The sequence below is a fragment of the Anabrus simplex genome, chromosome 1 (assembly GCF_040414725.1).
Source record: "Anabrus simplex isolate iqAnaSimp1 chromosome 1, ASM4041472v1, whole genome shotgun sequence".
In the NCBI taxonomy this organism is placed as follows: domain Eukaryota; kingdom Metazoa; phylum Arthropoda; class Insecta; order Orthoptera; family Tettigoniidae; genus Anabrus; species Anabrus simplex.
The window spans coordinates 66,633,093-66,653,824 of NC_090265.1; the positions used below are offsets into that span (position 1 = coordinate 66,633,093).

At 39.9% G+C, this 20,732-nt stretch overlaps 1 protein-coding gene across 4 annotated transcripts in view; it reads left to right on the plus strand.

Annotated features, from left to right (window-relative positions):
- The window catches only part of Pkc98E (Protein kinase C), a 247,283-nt gene that overhangs the window by 158,467 nt on the left and 68,084 nt on the right, over positions 1-20,732 (plus strand). For all 4 annotated transcript variants that reach the window (XM_067156247.2, XM_067156255.2, XM_067156239.2 and 1 more), the window contains exons 7-9: positions 3,720-3,853; positions 4,080-4,281; positions 10,229-10,488. In XM_067156247.2, the coding sequence (XP_067012348.1) occupies positions 3,720-3,853; positions 4,080-4,281; positions 10,229-10,488 (596 nt within the window). The remainder of the gene's footprint in view (positions 1-3,719; positions 3,854-4,079; positions 4,282-10,228; positions 10,489-20,732) is intronic.

Here is a 20,732-nt window from a genome sequence, read left to right on the forward strand (position 1 = left end):
CTCCCACCAAGCACATGCATCAGTTTGTCCAAATAATGACACTGATCATACCAACACCAGAAATGCATAAATATTGTATGTTGGACTACATCTAATATTTTCTGCATTGTACAAGTAGACTTTAAAGAATTCTTTCAGTTTTTGTTTCCATTTCCTCGTTGAGGAGATTCGGCATTATTCAAAAGTAAGAACATTATAATGCCGTAAGCTTCCCCAGGACAAAGAAAAATTTCTGTAGTAGGCAGGTTTCCGCTTTATTCAAGTTCTGCTTTGAGGATGTTTTACTGTATCTGCATGAAAAATAAAGTTTCTCCATGTAAGCTCATTACCTTATTTTTTGAAGCTACCTTGTACAACCAACAGCATTATTGCAGTCTACAGACTTGTCACAATTGGTTGAAATAATGCAACATCATTAGCTTACAATGCATGAACACTGAAAATGACTGAGAGTGATGTTTCATTTTGGCAATATGCTGTCATTGAATTCTTTATTAAAGAAGAAATTTCTGATGTAAAATTCACCACTGACATCAGTGTGCCTATTGAGATGTGTGCATGGGCACTAGCAGTGTTAAGAGATGGGTGTAACATCTCAAAGGTGGAAACGCAAGGCCCCAAGATCAGCCTCATAGCAAGATGATAGGGGAGATACCAAAAACAGTGCATTAGTGTCTGCAGGATACAAGTCAGAGTTCTGCCACAAAGATGTTATTAAGCTTGCAAAACAGTTTGAAATATGTGTGCAAAGATGATTATGTTGAAAGAGAAGGAAAATTATTAGACTGAGATGATGTGTGTGGATTTTCAATAATAACAAATCCTAGTTCTTGAAAAGTAATGTTACTCATTAGTTCCAGTATGACCCTCATGATAGTAATGGCTCAAGTAAGAATATTACTGTTGTACACCCTCAGTACCCGGAATCTCCATTTATGGAGATATAGTTACGATTCCTTCAGTCATTGCAGAATACATTGCGTCGCATTTCGCATATACGTCTAGCTTCAGGAGATACGACTCTGCATTTCTTCCAATTAAGCGTGAAGCAGAGGCACACCATCTCTCTTTTGCTTCTAGTGCTTTGCATCCCTACAGTGTGCCTTTCACGAAGTGGGAGTTGCAGAGTGCACTCACGCTGTGCAGAGACACGGCTCCTGGACTGGACAAAATCCACAATCAAATGGTGAAACATTTGAGTGACAGATGTCTCAAGGATATCCTCACCCTATTCAACAGAATATGGAGTGAGGGTGTGTTTCCATCTCAGTGGCATAAGGGAATTTTGATACCAATTCCCAAGCCAGGTAAAGATCCAAAACTTCTAGGTAGTTGTAGGCCAATATGCCTTACAAATGGCCTTTGTAAGCTATTTGAAAGGATGGTTAACCAGCGTCTTGTGTGGGCCATGGAAAAGGAAGGTTTCTAGTCTAACCACCAGTGTGGTTTTCGCTCTCATTGGTCTGCCACTGATCATCTGGTGAGACTGAAGAGCACCATTCAGGAGGCCTTTCTCCGGAAGCAACACCTAGTCACCGTGTTTTTTGACCTGGAGAAAGCTTACAATACTACCTGGCGATATGGGATTCTCTCCACACTACACCAGTGGGGATTTCTGGGAAATTTGCCAATGTTTATTGAGAACTTCATGATCCTCCGGCTCTTTCGAGTCTGAGTAGGGAATGCTTTTTCTCAGTATTACATTCAGGAAAATGGAGTACCTCAGGGATCGGTACTGAGTGTCACGCTGTTTGCAATCTCCATCAACAGAATAGTTGCCGCAGTCGTTCCATCGCTGTATGTAGATGATCTAGCTCTACATTACAGCTCCAGAAGGGTGGTGTTTGCTGAGAGACAGCTACAGCAAGCTGTTAAATGATTTGATGATGGGCCCTGCAACATGGTTTTCGATTTTCAGCGGAAAAACCTCAGTTGTACACTTCTGTCAACATCGGCTTGTGCATCATGAACAAGAGCTCCACTTGCGAAACAGTGTCTTACCAGTGGTAGACACGTGCAGATTCCTGGGACTCCATTTTGATAAGAGACTAACGTGGCAGCCCCACATCTGTCAGTTGAGGGTTGCCCGCTTAAGTTTCTCAGCAGCACTTCGTAGGGGGCTGACTGCGTGGTGCTGCTACGTTTTTACATGGCAATGGTCCTCTACCGAATTGACTATGGAAGTGCAGCTTATCGCTCAACATCAAAATCTACGCTGAGCCTTTTAGACAGTATTCACCATAGTGGAGTTAGGCTAGCAACAGGAGCTTTCCGTACTGGCTCCATTCCCAGCCTACTCGCTGAAGCGGGAGTTCTATCTTTACAGATAAGGAGGCAGCAGTTACTCCTCACGTATACTGCCAAAATTCGTGAAATGCTGTTACATCCAAGCTATCAGTGCATCTTTAGTACCCAATACTACCAGAGGTACCAAGACCAGCCGAATGCCACACAGCCGGTCGGGTTTCAAATTGATAGCTTGTGTCGTGATTTAAATATAGATATCGGTGGTTGTCTTGAACAAACTCTTAGCGAGGTACCTCCGTGGTTAGTTCTGCAACCAGAAATACGTCTAGATCTACTCTGTGGACCCAAGGTGAATACGGATTCCTCGGTTTATCTGAGGTATTTCCAGGACTTCGTTCACCAATATCCGGCTGCGAGACATATCTTCACGGATGATTTTAAAATCGGAGAAAATGTTGGTTGCTCCTTCGTTACCGATGATATGAGCACAAAGATCTCGCTTCCTAATGTATGTAGCATGTATACTGCATAGCTTTACACCATCTTAGAAGCTCTGCAGTTTGCACTGGGTGATGAAAGAAGCTGCATTCTTATGTGTACCAATTTGTTAAGCTCTCTGCAGTCTATTGAAACCCATTTCTCGCAACACCCACTGGTGCAGCAGATTCATGACCTTCTAGCCAGGTTAAGTGATGCTGGCACCAGAATCACTTTCGCGTGGCTTCCAAGCCACGTTGGGATTGCATGAAACGAACTTGCGGATGAAGCTGCAAAGGAAGTAGTACATTTACCTTGTATCAATGTACTTGCTAAAGATATTTCTTCTCAGCTACGTCGAACCATCTTGGCGCCCTGGGAATCGGAGTGGCTAGCTATCCAAACTCCCAACAAGCTGAGAGCAATTAAGAAGACAGCTACCGTGTGGCGGTCCTCTTTCCGGCTTTCACGGAGAGAGGCCATAGTATTGTCATGGACGATCTACGCACTCTTATCTCCTAAAGAGGGAAGAGCCTCCAGTGTGTTCTTGTGGTGCCCACCTCACCATGCCTCACACCCTCACAGAGTGTGCCGATTTCTCTGGCCTAAGACGGAGCCTCGGCCTGCAGGAAACGCTCGAATACATACTAGCCAATGACGCGACGACTGCTGATCTCGTCATTTGCTTTATGTGCGACAGTGGATTACACAAGGGTATTTAAATTACAAGTGTACTGTTATTCAGGGAATGCACGTGCCCTTTTGATTCATTAGTAATTTTTTGGCCTAATTCAATATATTTTTTTTTACTGCGTTTCCAAATTCCTTCGTTGAATAAATAATTTTATTTTATTTTAAATTTCTTTTTCACTAATTTGTTCAGAGAGAATGACTGCCTAGTTGTACTTCCTCTTAAAACAAAAATCACTACCACCAATACCACCATCTGAACACCTTATTGATGAAATACTAACATCCACTTCTTTCTATTACAGTGTGCAGCATGAACATCCACAAACGCTGTCAGAAGAATGTTGCGAATAACTGTGGCATCGATACTAAGCAGATGGCTCAGATCCTTGCAAAAATGGGCATAACAACCGATAAGCTTGCTCCACCTAGATCGAAGGTCTCATCTCCCTATTTAATATTTGCACTTCTATACATACAGTATATGTTTTTCTGGCTAATGGTTCTATTCTATTTTAGGGCCAGATTTTTCAGTAACAGCATAATGTTGGGCAATTTTTGGCGTAAGGGCCCTTGAGATGCTAGTAATTCTTATGATAACGATTAAGATTAGGAACAGATAATTTACTAAGATTAGAGTAATAAAGGGGTCTGGTTCATTTCAGACTGGTAGTTCTTCAACATGTAATCAGTCTGCTGAGAAGAACAGCGGTTCTGGAAGCACTCATCTGTCAGCGGGAGAGGAAGATTCTGGCTCTGAAGGTACAGGAGCTAGTATTGGTCAGCAGTCGGAAGAGGACTCGGAGAACTTGAGAATTCTTTCACAAACAGAAGAGAAAGTACATGATGCAGATATAGGTGACCAAGGTATGAACCCCATTTTTAGATCTTTCTGTGTAAATTCCTTAACTCTCGAACCAGTAGGTGTTGATTGATCAACAGGTGTGCGCCTATCTCATCCGCCGCTGTCGATGATATATTGTCGGTACCAGCAAATACTTCTAGAAGAAGTTGTGAATTTGTCTGTTAGATGGCAGTATCCATCAGGCATGGCTTTGAACCATGTCTTGGTCTTGTTATGACTTGCTTTCCTTGTTTACTGTTTGATTATTTACATAATGATGGGTAAATTTTCGGAGTAAAATGATGAAGATATTGTGAAGGAATTATATACATCTGTAAATTCGGATGATGAGTCTGATCTAGATGATAGTTGCTTTGGTTGGAATGATGGACGTAGTGAACTAGGCCCAGAGTAGAACCGCACTACTGTAGCCTATAATGCATGCATGTTAGCCATGCTGTCATTCTTACCTTTTAGTGCATAATCAGTAAAGTTTTAGCACCATCCACTTAAAATTTGCAGGCATATCTTCAAAATTAATTTTTCTATAAAATGTATATTTTCAAAAGTTTCTGAAAGTTGCCATAAGACCTATCTGTGTCGGTGCGACGTTAAGCCCCTAGCAAAAAAAAAGTTTCTGAAAAACTGATGATTCAATTTTATTTGATGTGTACAGACAATATAATATTTTTTTAAAGTATGATGCATTTATAGAGGCAGAACTTTTTTTTAAATGGTTAAATTGAGGGTAAATGCAAACTTATCAAAACATTTAGTTCATTGTGAATGGTTTGGCGTATTATATCTGCATATTTTGTGAATAATAGATATGTCAGAGTGACGTACAACAGGTACTGTAAAAGTGTGCGATGCACACCCAGTGGTTAGAGATATGTCAACTACTTGTTTGAGGGTTAATGATAAAATTCCTGATTTTATGATGGGGAAAAAAACTCACCGGACAAAAAATTTGTCACCACTGGAGAAATCATTACAAGCATGATTTAATACCGTATAACTGTGCCTCTGGACTTGATAACCGCCCGGATTTGGTTAGGAAGCGAGTCCACAAGGTTGTGCAGGTACGTCGCATCCAGGTTAAGCCACTTGCTGATGATTTGATCGCACAATTCCACCAAATTGCCAGGAATGCTGATGTCGGCATTTTATCCACTGTTCCAACATGTTCCACAGATTTTCAATGGAGTTCATGTCAGGTGATTTTGCAGGCCAATCAAGATATAATAGGGTGGAGGAGTGTCCATAAAACTAGTCACATATGCGTCCAGCCCGATGAACTTTGCTGTTGTCATCTTGAAAAATCAGAGCATCAATAGCATACTCATCACGCAGATGTTGACTTAAAGGCGACACCTGGGGCCGATGACCTTCGATGTTAGGCCCCTTAAAACAACAACCATCATCATCAAAGGTGACACCTGATCATCCAGAATGTTTAAATAAATATGCTGGTTCATGTTAATGGTCACCTCAGTGAGCAGACCCAATCCATGATACAAAAAACACCCCTAAAACATCACCTCTGGCTTGAACCTGACCTTGCACACATCCAGGATGAAATGCTTCATTTGACCTTTAGTGCAATTGACAACATGGGTCATTGGTATACAGTCAAAAATGTGATTTGTCAGACCACATTACATTCCGTCAGTCAGTTACTGTCCATGTTCAATGATTTCTAGCCCTTTGAAGGTATGCTTTATGTGCCTGTGTGAGCAATGGCCTCTTCCAAGTTGACCAATTCCAAATGTTCATTGCATGCAGTTTCCATCACAATGTTCTCTTGCGAACAGATTGGGATGGACCTTCATTCACTGACTGCAACAATTCCTGTCGGGTTTGGAAGCGATTTTTGATTCACAAACTGTGAAACGCATCTCCAGTTCCTCTCAGTCAGGATCTTTTTCCGACCACAATTCTGACGTTGTGTTTCGTGGCCATATGTAGTACACCGCTGCTTGTAGACACGTTGAACAGTCCGCTGTGAAACACCAACAAATCAAGCAACATCATGCCCCGTATGACCTTGGGCATTGCCTCTTTTTGCCACTCTGGTTCATCCTTACATCTACCCATGTTGACGTACAATGTTCGCTTGAAACATCAATGTCTCACTGATTGCTACTGCCTTATGCTCACATGGAGGCAGTGCGAGTGCAGTTGAGCATAGGACTCGTTCACTGCGCCATTTGTACAGGTTTAATGATCCATCTGTTCATGCGCTAGGGTAACTAACTTTTTTGTCTAGTGAGCTTACATAGTCATCCACACATTCATAATTTATACACTGGAAAGTTATGTTGATGAAATGGCGTTTCTTCTTGGACAGTTTCTCAATTTACTGGGATTAGCACCTGATGTGGATTTGACACAGTTGTACGGGTAGATGTACTTCCTGACGGCAACCTTATGTGGAGGGATATATTCGCTATTGCATGTTCCTGTGGTAGTTGGTAATGTAGTATATTATATGAAGAAAGATATATTAAGACTAACAGAAATACCTGTGAGCCAGAGGAATTAACCATACACATTTAAAAGCCATGACCTGACAGAGACTGACCGAACTGAAGGCCAGTACAGTGATCATTCAATGATGCACGTTCTGTGCACAGCACACACAATTCTGAAACAGAGTAATCCAATGACAGAGAAAACAAGAATTATGTGCACAGTCCTGCTTTACTCCAACATAGATCAGCATCCTAGTGTGTTCTTAAAGACAAAATTATCAGTTCAATCCTCAATTAAACTTACTGAAGGTCAATACGGATCCATACAATGTAGTATATATATCTTGAGAGAAGTTTCTAGAAGAGAATTGTGGTATTGCATGGAACTTTCTGATGTATAGCTTGACTGAGGCCTTAACGTCTCCATGGTGATCTGTGATGATGCCATTCTTTGGATTATTACTTCAATTCGTGTTGGTTTGTATGCTCTTGCCCATGTTTCATCCGTGGCACTGATGCAGGTCATCATGCTATTTGCTTCACGGTGGAATCGTTCCAGATTGATGCGACAGTCTCATATCACGTCCACTTCTCTACCTCTGTTAAGTGATGTGGCACTTTGAAACAATTGTCCGCACATTTAAGTACTACTCTAGAATCCGGTATGCAGAGGAAGCAGGAATACCAGTATCCTGGGCCAAATCGATCACAGTCCAACACATGTCTTCTAGGAGGCACTGCTCGATCACAGCTGCCAATACATCTTTGTCCACTGTCCACGTCCACTGTGAGGTAGGTGGGCAGTTGAATCTCTACCCTGTTTAAAGGCCCCGAACCACCTTGCCACTGTACGATAGGGTATTGCACGATTACCCAATGCTTTGCCATAGCTTTTCGTGACATTCTCGTGCATTGCAGCTACTGAGAAAAGCTACCTTGATGTACGAATGCTGTTCACCTTTGGCCTCCATTATGTACAACTATCAACAGATGACTGATACGGGGATCGTAATCATGTCCAGACGGGTGCGCTCAGATTCCACCTGGTGGCAACTTTATGAAGGTCATGCAACGTACTTTCCAAGATATATAGTTATTTTCGCATGTTGGCACGCTTTACAAAGGATGTAATGTTTACACACTGTCAGAGAAAAAAGAATAATTGCCATGGCTTATGAATCGACCTACTGTACATTCATTCTTCATCCTGGTTGGATTACATTACAGTATAAGGTAATACCGTATTTACTCGCATATTAGACCCATTTTTTCCCCCGGATTTAAAGCCAAAAAAATGTAAGGGGAGGGGTGGGTGGGTCAATATGCGATAACATAAAATTTTGTGCAGTGAACACATGACTTCTAGGCTATGAAGAGATATAAATTGTACATATTAACATTCAACACTATTCTTTAACAAACTTACAAATGTATTCTGAGTTTTACTGGCTATTTTTGTTGGAAGGCAGTATTTCTAAATTAAAAAATAAATAAATGGTGAACACATGACTTTTAAACCTACATATAAAGTAAATATAAACAGTTTTAGTTACTCTTATATTACATCATTTGTTTCATCTCATTAACTCCTCTGATGAGGTTGATGTCAGGAAGGGCATGCAGTCATAAAATCTTGCTACGAAGATTCGTCTCACTTCATACTCGACCCTGTAGAGAAAAGGGATAAGGGTATCATATTATGCAATATTAATACAAAAGAACGTAATTGCAGTCATTTGTGTCTGTCGGTTAAGCAGTAGGCCTACCACACAGTAAACCTGATCATTGCTTTCATTTGAATTATTGTTGCCTTGTGCCGCCAACTTCCCTGCTACCAGCATATCGTCATTTCAAATGACATCCTCTTCACGGCAATCGTGAGTATTCGAGATCCCGTCTTTTTACAATTTAAAAATAGTTTTGTTCCCGACTATAGAGTCCAAACAGTGAGAATCTATTCACAAATGGTTTCTAGAGATGGTCATTTTATTCCCAGTTGGTGTAGGTGTAGCAGAAGGCACCCCTTCTGAACAAAGCTGTGCTGTAAAAAGCATGCCAACCCACCAGCTGATAACTAGTGAATGTTATGAGTTGTACTTCCGAATGTAATACATAGGGACTGGAAGCATTATTTGGATAACTGCGGCTATTGAAAGCCAGACCTTCATTTTTTAGGTACATATATCATGCATGTTCTCTACATTTATCACATCAGAATTTACCTATACAGCTGTAATTGAGATAAGAGAGACTGCATTGTTTAGGTTAGGTATGCTACTAAGTGCTCGGATAGTATAGAAGTTCCATGATGGAAAGAGTAAAAATATTTAACAGGAAAGCTTGTCGCATTTATGGATATCTACAGGTGTGGCGGTAATGCGTTTTATTATCATAATGTTTAATTTTGCACGTTTGTTGCCTCCACCTTTTTTATTAACGCATAGTATGTTCTGTTTGGCGTCTCCAAAAATCGTAAAAGTAGTTAGTGGGAACGTAAAATCAATACCATTATTATTATTATTTAGGAACATTGGCGAGTAAAACAATCATTATGATTGGATTGTTGTTATAGCGTTTTAAACCTACTTCTCTCCAGAGATTACGTAGGCTATATTGGCCCGAGTTACGAGATATTAAACAATCACTTTGTCAATGATATCACCTGCTATATTAATAACAACAACTGTGAATATTTCTTAACTCAAGTAAACTTGTTTCCTCATCGCGAGGAGATGCAGCCCCCCATGGAGGGGAGCTGCATGTGCCATTTTTACCGCTTATCAACTTTTCTGCCATTCTTAAATCTGTGGCAGTACGGTACTGGGAATCGAACTCAGACCCCCGAGAATGGCAGCTAACTGTGCTAACCATTATGCTGGCGGACATTCTTAACTACAAAAAACAGACGTATAGCATGACTGATGTGTGCTTTAATTGCTAAGGTTGGACACAAAACTATTCACCTATTTGTACGATGTCATCAGAGCTGCAGTAGGCCTATGCTACGGAAGCGACATTTTTCAATTATGAAACACAGATGTACCTCATGACTTTGACGCGTGTTTTCATTGCACAGGTCGTATGGACGAAACAATTCATGAATTTGTGTGATGTCATCGGAGCTGCAGTAAGGCTTGTACCCGCTTCGAAGCGGAATTGTTGTTCTTCTCTGATGAGTTACATTGGAGGGGTCTTGTGTGCAAGATTAATTTTTTTCATTTTCTTCATATCAAAAGGCCAAGGGGGGTCTAATATGTGAGGGGGTCTAATACATGAGTAAATACGGTATTGTCTAATCCAGATGACAAATGTATGTTCAGTTTAACAGAGTTTGAAAGCTACAACACATTTTTTAAACATTAACAACTATAGATCTTCTGAGAGTGTTAATGGAACATTGAATATGTGTTAGTTAGTGTGGCAACTTCTATTGTATAACATGTTTTAAGCCTGATTAATTACCCCTCTATTTTGTTTTTTGTTTTTTTGGTTTCAGGTCATGAAACTAGCAGCCGTGAGCGAAGGGTTGGTTTAGATGACTTCCATTTCATTAAAGTACTGGGCAAGGGAAGTTTTGGTAAGGTAATGTTGGCTGAGAAGAAAGGATTTGAAGATGTATATGCAGTTAAGGTATTAAAGAAGGATGTTATCATCCAGGACGATGATGTGGATTGTACAATGACTGAGAAACGTATTTTGGCGCTGGCTGCCAAACACCCTTTCCTTACTGCATTGCATTCGTGCTTCCAGACCAAGGTAATTTCTATAGAAATTATAGTTTACAACAACACTTGGAATGACCAGACTTATGATATTGATATCTTCCTTCTCTCAAATGGCTTCCCATTTTCCAACAGTGCACAAATTCTGAGAAATTTGTGGTGAGCATGTTACCCTAGGCTAAGTCTTTCATTCTACTTTCATCTTTACTACTCAAGATTCCCTTGCTTTTCCATTGCCCTCTTTTGAGTCTAACATTGTTGGCCCTTTGGGTAGCTAGTCTGTCATCATTTCTTCCACCTTTCATTGTTCTCTTCATCCCCTCTTCTTATCTTGATACTGTTAGATTATTTGAAGTCTGAGATTTTCATTTTCATTTTACCATCTTCCTTCTTGGGATCAAGACTTCCTTCATCATTAATGGCTGCTGACCTGTGTGTTAAGCATCTCAAGACTTAAACATTAATCACATCAAACAGCCTTTTGTTGGGTATAGGTACAGAATTTTGTCAATGAATCTCAGTGTTAATGAGTTAGATCCATAAATTCTTTTGATAGAGGTCCAGATCTTGGATTTCAGTCTATGTCTGCCATAATATTCTAACTAAATTTTACACTGGTGGAAATGCATTAAATATTAATTTTGTGTGTAGTAGTGCGTATGTTGGAAAGCTTTTCATATTTGCACACCGAATGAGTGCCAAGGCTGTACCTTAACTAAGGCCTTGGTTGCTTGCTTCCTATTCCTAGACCTTTCCCCTCCTCTCATTGCCAAAACTCTGTATGTGTTAATAGCAATGGAGAAAAAATATCAGGAAATATATAAATTTAAATTTTATGGTCTTCGTTAGTTGTTCATCACCAGTGCTATTTTTGAATGTTAAAATATTACTTTTAAAAAGATCTGTACAATCTCTCTTTCCTTGCATTGTTACTGCACAATTAGAAGGTCAGCACATTTGCAATGTCATTACCAGTTTTTGTGGTCAGATGTATCTTCGGATGTGGCATTGGCTTTTTTCATGTCTTTCATGAGCGCTGCTCGAGTCTTCCACGCGACCATCTTCCGATAGGGTCCAATCTCATAGCTACGTTAGCGATTGAATCCACGGCACTTTGAACAATGTGCCCATACCATCTCATTTAATTTATAACTGTTAGGTTCTTCAGTCTGCCGAAACTAATTTTGATTAATAAGTTTATAAACTACCTGAAGTACCTAAGAGTTATAAATTAACTGACTCAAAACTGAAAAGAGGTGGCTTCAGACATTACAAAAATATAATAATAATAATAATAATAATAATAATAATAATAATAATAATAATAATAATAATAATAATAATAATAATAATAATAATAATAATAATAATAATCATTATCATCATCATCATCATCATTTCAACCGTGCTTCTCACATCTTCTCTATGCCACTCCCAATTGCAGATGGACAATCTCATTTGATACATGATCCCATCATGTCAACACAAGGCTCCAATGCACCATATGCATCTCCACCATATAGAGTGCCTGTCCATGCCTTGATGTTGCCAGCTAGCACTCTGTTCCATAGAGGGTGACAGAACAAATGATAGTCTGGTATATTTTTGCCTTAAGCCTTTTGGCCTCCACCGATCACAAAGAACTCGAGTAACTTGTTACCATTTCGTCCAGGTTGCATTAACTCTGCTACAGATATCAAGAAGGATGTCACCATTACAGCTGATGACTTGAACCATGATACTTGAATTTTATGGTCTTCAGGTTGTTGTTTTTTTTTTTTTTTTTTTTTTTTTTTTTTTTTTTTTTTTTTTTTTTTTTTTGATAGTTGCTTTACGTTGCACCGACACAGATAGGTTTTATGGCGACGATAGGACAGGGAAGGGCTAGGAGTGGAAAGGAAGTGGCCGTGGCCTTAATTAAGGTACAGCCCCAGCATTTGCCTGGTGTGAAAATGGGAAACCACGGAAAACCATTTTCAGGGCTGCCGACAGTGGGGTTCGAACCTACTATCTCCCGAATACTGGATACTGGCCGCACTTAAGCGACTGCAGCTATCGAGCTCGCTCGTTAGTTGTTCATCACCAATGCTAAGGGTGTCATTAGTCTGCAGTCCACTTTCCATGTACTCTGTCTTCTGAGTATTGAGCCTCATTCTATTGGTCTTTCACTGTTTTACCTGCTGCTATAATGCCGTTTGTTTTTCTGATGCTAGAAGAATGTCATCAGCTTAGAGGAGGTGTTTGAAGGTCGGCAGTTATGCATCCATTCAGAGAATAGATAGTAGTGGCAAGTGGGCTGAACTTTGGTGGACTTCGCTGATGACGAAGGGTGCCAAAACACCAACTGAACAATGAACAACGCCGTTGACATTACAATACAAAAGTTTCATCCATTCAATGTAGGCTTCAGGGACTGTGCAAGCATAGTACATGCCAGGCAGGATTGTGGAGTAACCTTTCGAATCCTTTTTCCAAGTCTAAAAAAGGCCATGTGAGCCATCTTGTTCTTCTCACAATGTTGTTCCAGGAGTACCTTTAACAATTCACATTGGTTCGGCATGATGGAAACAATTTTGCAAAGCTGGGCATCGAAAACTCTTTCAAAGATCTTTAATGTGTGCGCATAGGAGATGAATCAGACGATAATTTGAGCATTCAGTTACATCGCCTTTGCCTTTCTAGATGTGCACTGCTATATTGCTCAGCCAGACTGTTGGACCTCATTTGACTCACAATGTAATTGAAGAAGTTTGTGAGAGTGGAGGAGCTACAATTACCAAGAATTTTCCCTATCTTAGCTGGGATATCATCAGGTCCAGTCACATTCTTGTTCTTCATTTTTCAGATGGCAGTTTCCATTTCTGTTGTAGTGATCGCTGATATCACTCCAAGAACTGGATCAATGCTCTGTATACTTGGGTGTAGAAAATATTCGGAGTGTTTTGTAAAGTACTCACTGCAATGCTCTAGAATCACAGTCGGATCATGAAGGACTTGGTGTTTGTCACTCTTGGTCTTGAGGCAAGGCCAGCATCTTGCACTGATTGGTGTCATACACTTGTGAAGCAGTATATCTTGTTTGATCCCTGATACAGTTGATCATAGTGTAGTGATTTTGCTATGTTGACCGCATGCTTTGCTGCCAACTTCAGGGACTTACAATATTGCCGATGGCCTGGTTCAGTATGAGATACCAGCCATGTCTTGAAAGCTACTGGTGATTTTTTTTTTTTGGAATGGCTGTCTGAACTTCATCATTCCACCACCATATCTGCATGTATAAAAAGAACTTTCCCGGTTTGGTTGTCCCTAGTACTTCACGGGATGCTGTGTGGATATGTGTGGCTAAGCTTTTATGAAATAGAATTGTAATCATTACATTCCAGTAATCGATATGAACCGCTTGAAGTAGAAATGGGAAAAATTGTGATGTTAAAGATAACTTTGCCACTTCTACTACAGGAGAACCAGTAGTTTCACCAGTGCTGGATGAGGCACTTTCTTACCCCTCCAGTACTTCCAAAGACATCAAACTTATCCTACAATATCCAACACTGCTGGGAATGTTCTTTAAACTAAACACAGGTCTCTTCCCTGTGCTGTGAACAGTTATTCCTTCAAGTGCCCCTGTAGAGCATCTTTTCCAGCAAATGCGAAGTTGACCTTTATTTGATTTAGCTATGATAAATCTAACCAGTTTTTTTTGGTAAAGTTCCTGGCTCACTCTGGTGGTATTTGAAGGTGCTCAGATATGTGAGCCTCATGTTGGTAGATTTACTGGCACATAAAAGAACTCCTGCAGGAAAAATTCCTGCACCTCAGTGTCTCTGAAAACAAAACAAAATTATTTAGTGATATGTAAAAAAAAATTATTATTTTGTAAAGTAAATGACAGATTATTTAAATGCTATAGCAGTCACCATTAGGGAAGGCCCTTAGCCATGCAGACAGAGAGGAGATAACAGTGTTGGTCTTACTCCTCCCTTTACTGTGATGTTGCTGGCCGTCCATCCCTTGTCATATGCTGACCGGAGGTGCATTTCTATTTGTATTAGCTATTTTTAAATTTTCTTAAATTTGATATGACTACCAGAAACCAGGGTACTGAAACATCTTTTCAACTACTTTTGGAAAAGTAAAACCAAGAATAATTGGTTCAAAGAAGTCCAAGATGATTTAGATGAGTTAGGTTTGACAATGATGTTGCAAAGTTTAGACTGGGAAGAATTGGAAGAAAGAAGACGAGCTGCTCGACTAAGTAGTATGTTATGATGCCAAAAAGAGAGAGAGATGTTCCACCTATTCAATACAATAATAAATTTGCCGGGCTGAGTGGCTCAGACAGTTAAGGCGCTGGCCTTCTTACCCCAACTTGCCAGGTTCGATCCTGGCTCAGTCCGGTGGTATTTGAAGGTGCTCAAATACGTTAGCCTCTTGTCGGTAGATTTACTGGCACATAAAAGAACTCCTGCGGGACTAAATTCCGGCACCTCGGCGTCTCCAAAAACCTTAAAAGAGTAGTTAGTGGGACGTAAAATAAATAACATTATTATTACAATAATAAATTGTTGCACAAATTAATGTTGCAACATGTTTAATATAGTTTGGGACCGGTTTCGACACATATCCATGTCATCATCAGCCGATACAAAAAATGGCAAGAAGTCAACACACAAAAAAACATTGAAGGATAATTGTAACACTTATGACACTTTCTTGAAGAATTAATAATTGAAGTTCATGTAGCACTTTTCAGTAAAGATAATTTTTGTAGATATCTTAGGTTCTTGAGCACTCTTGCTGTAGATCTTGAGGTTAAAAGAGGATGTTACTCGTGAGATGGCATGGAATGACATTAGTAGACGAATAAGTTTGAGTGGCGTCTTTAAAAGTAGCAAATATCACAATATGAAGATAAAGTTGGAATTCAAGAGGACAAATTAGGGCAAATACTAGTGTTATTTAATATAAGTGGAATTCTCTGAGCCATTCATCATAAAAACAGGCTTAAGACAAGGAGATTGCTTTTCACCACTGCTATTCAACTGTGCCTTGGAATTTATAATGAGGGAATGGTACAAGAGTAACCCAAAGAACATCCGAATTGGAAGACCCGAAGACAACATAAGTTTAAATTGCCTAGGTTTTGCCATTGACCTTGCTCTCTTGTCCAACAATATTCAGGAAACCAGACAACAAGTTATATCACTACAGGAAATAGCACAGAAAATTGGTCTTGGAATATCTTTTGAAAAGACAGTAATTATGTTTACTGACCCACCACTCATAAACAAAATTGCCATAGGAAACCAAGAAATCAAAATTGTAGATAAATTTAAAAATCTGGGAGAAATCATAACATATAACCTCAATGAAAAGCCAGCATGGCATAACAGAATAAATAAACTGACCAGAGCACAATATGTCACCAAGAATACCTACAACAAAAAGGGCCTGTCAATAGCAACAAAATTAAACAGTCACTCAACCAGAAATAACATATGCTAGCAAAACCATCTTCAAAACAACTAACACTGCACAAATAGACAAAATACTCAAGACAGAGAGAAGAATCATTAGAACGTGCATTAACAAATCATACCAAAAAGATGGACACTGGAGAGTAGCTTCTAATGAAACAGTCTACAAGGAAATAGAACTGGTAATGAGCACAATCAGGAAGAAATGCATTTCTTGGGATCAGGTAGCAGTATATGTAGAAAGCATCCTAATCAGGACACCAGAGAACAGGATCATCAGGAGAATAATAGAAAAATTATGGAATAGTAAGTGCAACATTAAGTGGATTACAGAAATCAAGGAAGATATGGATGAACTACAAATTACAGTGGAAAACCTAAGAAACAAAACTGACAAAATCAAGAAACTCACAGACAAACAAACCAGACTGCAAATCAGAATCAACAAACAGACAATAGGAAGGGTGATTTCTGATGAAGAAAGAAGGATAAGATCAGAGAGAATGAAGAAGTACTGTGCTGACAGGAAACTGAAAATTTTTTTGTATAAAGTTGGCTAGAGTGGTCCAATGAAGGCCATAAAATGTAAATAATAATAATAATGATAATAAGTGGTCTATTCCAAACTGTCAGCAGAGAGATGGCGTGGATTGACATTAGTAGACAAATAAGTTTGAGTGGCGTCTTTAAAAGTAGGAAAGATCACAATATGAAGATAAAGTTGGAATTCAAGAGGACAAATTGGGGCAAATATTCATTTATGGGAAGGGGAGTTAGGGATTGGAATAACTTACCAAGGGGAGATGTTCAATAAATTTCCAATTTCTTTGAAATCATTTAAGAAAAGGCTAGGAAAACAACAGATAAGGAATCTGCCACCTGGGCGACTGCCCTAAATGCGGATCAGTATTTATTTATTTATTTATTGATTGATTGATTGATTGATTGATTGATTGATTGATTGATTGATTGATTGATTGATTGATTGATTGATTGATTGATTGATTGATTGATTGAATGCAGCAAAAACTAAAAACTTTTACACACAAACAGTACACCATAACTGATGAAGAAAGGGCAGCCAGGTCGGAAAGAATGAAGAAGTTCTGGGAGCAGAAGAAGAAACATAAGCCAAATTTGTAGCTAATACTCTTAAGACTTAAATGTATATGGATTGATTGAAGTGCTCACACACCCTTTCCCCACGACATATATCTCTGCCCCAGAACCGCTCTCGCATTACTTCAGGGCGGTGTCGTGCTAATTTTTCTGGTTTCTTCTTCCTTTATTTCTCCTTACTGCCATTCATGAGTATTCATATCCCTCATTTTCTGATGCAGGATGCTTTCTACATATACTGCTACCTGATCCCAAGATTCTTGGTTTCGTAGCATCACCTGCACAATAGTTTCTCGCGTCAATTCTCCTTGCTCAGTATCTAAACATCTTTGGGTTTACCAATGATAGCATATGAAAAATGTGTGAAATACATCATCTACATCAATGCAGTAAATACACGCCGAGTCACTCGCTCTACCTACTCTATGTAGAAATTTCCGGAAGTATCCGTGACCTGTCAGTAGTTGCATAATGTAAAAGTTAACCTCACCATGAGCTCAGGCAACCCAATCAGCTAGACGTGGTATCAGCCGCTTAGTCCATTTTCCTCGAGGATCTTCCTCCCATCTTTGCTGCCACCGTTCCATTCATTGCCTATAAGCTAGCTCCTTAGCACGCTTCTTTCCGAGCTCTCCTTGAGTTCACCAGACTTCCTGTCTCTCTAAAAGCAAGTAAATCAATCGGTGCTACTGCTGCTACCGTAAGAACCACAGGTTCGGATACTGTGCAATGTGCACTTGTAATACACAAAGCTGATCTTCGCTGTTTTGCAGCTATCCTTCACTGGTATTTTTCAAACTTCAGAGATTCAGCCCAGACTTCAGCACCATATAGAAGTGTCGAGTGAACTATCAACATCAGAAGTTGTCGTTTGCTAGACTTTGGACCTTTAACATTGCTCATTAATCTACTCAGTGCAGTTGTTGTTTTCACCGCTTTATCTGTCACCTGTGTGATATGATCCCAAAATGTAAGTTTGGTATCAAGTGTCACTCCAAGGTACTTTATATTTCTAGATGTTTCGATTTCTGTTTGTTCAATATACATTGGAATAACGGTCGTGATCCTTTTTCTTGTCAAGAGAACTATCTCTGTTTTATGATCTGCCAGTTGTAATCTGTGATTAGTCTTCCAATAATAATAATAATAATAATAATAATAATAATAATAATAACAACAACAACAAATAATAATAATAATAATAACAACTAATAACAATAATAATAATAATAATAATAATAATAATAATAATAGACGGTGTTTGCAAATTTGGGGACTGAGCTCGATAGCTGCAGTCGCTTAAGTGCAGCCAGTATCCAGTAATCGGGAGATAGTAGGTTCGAACCCCACTGTCGGCAGCCCTGAAAATGGTTTTCCATGGTTTCCCATTTTCACACCAGGCAAATGCTGGGGCTGTACCTTAATTAAGGCCATACCCGCTTCCTTCCCACTCCTAGCCTTTTCCCGTCCCATCGTCGCCATAAGACCTATCTGTGTTGGTGCAACGTAAAGCAACTAGCAAAAAAAAAAAAGCAAATTTGGGGAAAGATTTGGAGCCAAAGGGGAGAGACAAAACAGCAAGTGAAATTTTCTCGGCGGAGTCTCAAGTTATGGACCCATCCTTTCCTTATCCACTGATGTGTAGTTATGAGAACGTAAACCTTATACATAACTTAGGATGAGCTTTGCGGTTTCAAATACCGAGCACGGACAAACTTGGAAGAAAACTATATTTCATGCTAACAGTTAATTCAAAAACTATTACTACAAATTTAAACAATGAAAACAATGGTGCGTATTATCTGGAGACGTTCTGAAGTCCAGAAGCATGTGTATATTAATACTTCGATGTTTTTACATTTTGATATCCAACACGAGTACAAGTAGAGAATCATGGGCTTACTGAAATGAAAATCCACAGCCTGTTTCCAGTCATTCGACCGGGTCAGGAATGGAATGAATGAAGCCCCCATCTAGCGGCGAGGATAGGAATTGTGCCGGCTGCCGAAGCCTGTCGCACTCCTCTGGGGCAATGATTAATGAATGACAGATGAAATGAAATGATATTGGAGAGTGTTGCTGGAATTAAATATGACAGGGAAAACTGGAGTACCCGGAGAAAAACCTGTCCTGCCTCTGCTATGTCCAGCACAAATTTCACATGGAACGACCGGGAACCACGGAACCCAGCAGTGAGAGGCCGGCGCGCTGCCGCCTAAGCCATGGAGGATGAAATCATGGGCTTACTATCTGGTTTATATGGCTCTTGAATCACAGCATCTGTCACTCATAAGTAAGGTGAAGATGTGATGGCTGTAAACATCCCCAAAATAGAGAGGCAAATAAGCCCGTACAATGATACGCAAGAAAAGTCAACCCTAAAGTTGCACGTGCTACGTGCTCCTGAACTTTGGCAACATCGTCCGCTGGTCTTCCAGCTTCCTTCTCAAGCAGAAAGTAGTTATGCAGCCTATAAATTATCTCTTGTGCTTGTCTATGTAATACTGCATGCCTTTTACCCTCTTCTCCTATCTCACAGTTGATAAGCAATAACACCACAACACTCCAAACAATGAAACATTCACTTAAAACTGACAAAGTGGAGAAATATCACTGAAACTTAAACCAGCACCTTACAGAGCGGTCACCAGGCCAATACTGCACACTATTGATTGAAGGTCACGTGATTTGCCAATGCACACACCAGGCCAAGGGCCTTCTGAAATGGTGACTGCTTTAGAAGTCACTAACTAAAATAAAAATTATGGGAAAAATCATTTTGAGACTTCCAAAACATGCTTAGTTTCATTTAATGATTTATTTATATCATATCAGAGGCATACATAAGTTTTAAATTAAATATGAGGAAAGAAAATAAAACATAATATAAATTCTTCTGTGATGAAGAGCCACATTAAACTATGTGAGCCCAAAACCTTGCGACATCAAGTGCATTTGGCTTCACTTTAACCAGGTCTTCTGTTATGCAACTGAATGGGCATGAACTACACTTCAGCAAATGGGCTGTGGTCTGCTCTTCTCCACATACACACAAGGCACTGTCCACTTCGAAACCCCATTTATTTCTGATTGACCCTGTACTGGGTAACACCAGAGCGCAGCCTATTCAGTGCTCTCCAATTCACCCTAACTGTACCATGGCCAGGAGGGGTTCCTCTTTTGGGGTCATTCATTGACTGATACTCGTATGTTGACTCCTGGCGCGCCATTCTTGAATTCTTGCTTGCTGCGCTGTTCCTGCAAGTGTTTTGGTTACTCTCAAGAAGCTTTTCCTAGACTTAAGGCGCTGGCGTGGTGGCTTATATCCAAACAAAGGGTGGGCTTCAGATGTCAACGTCTTTCTCTTTTCTTTCTTGGCCTGCCACTTCACGATGGATATCGGGGGGTGCTATCCCTGCAAGGCAATACAGTTTTTCCAAAGGTGTATGTCTCAAACATCCAGTGATAATGCAGCAGGTCTCGTTGACTGCTACATCAACTGCTTTGGCATGGCAAGATTTGTACCACACCAGGCATGCGTTCAGCTGCGGAACAGCAGAGCGAAAGGGCAGATGTCCACTGTGTCCTCAAGATGTTCCAGTTAGCTTCCGCACAATATTGTTTCTACCAGCCACTTTCTGCTTGATTTTCAGACAATGTTTTCTGTAGGTTAAGGCAT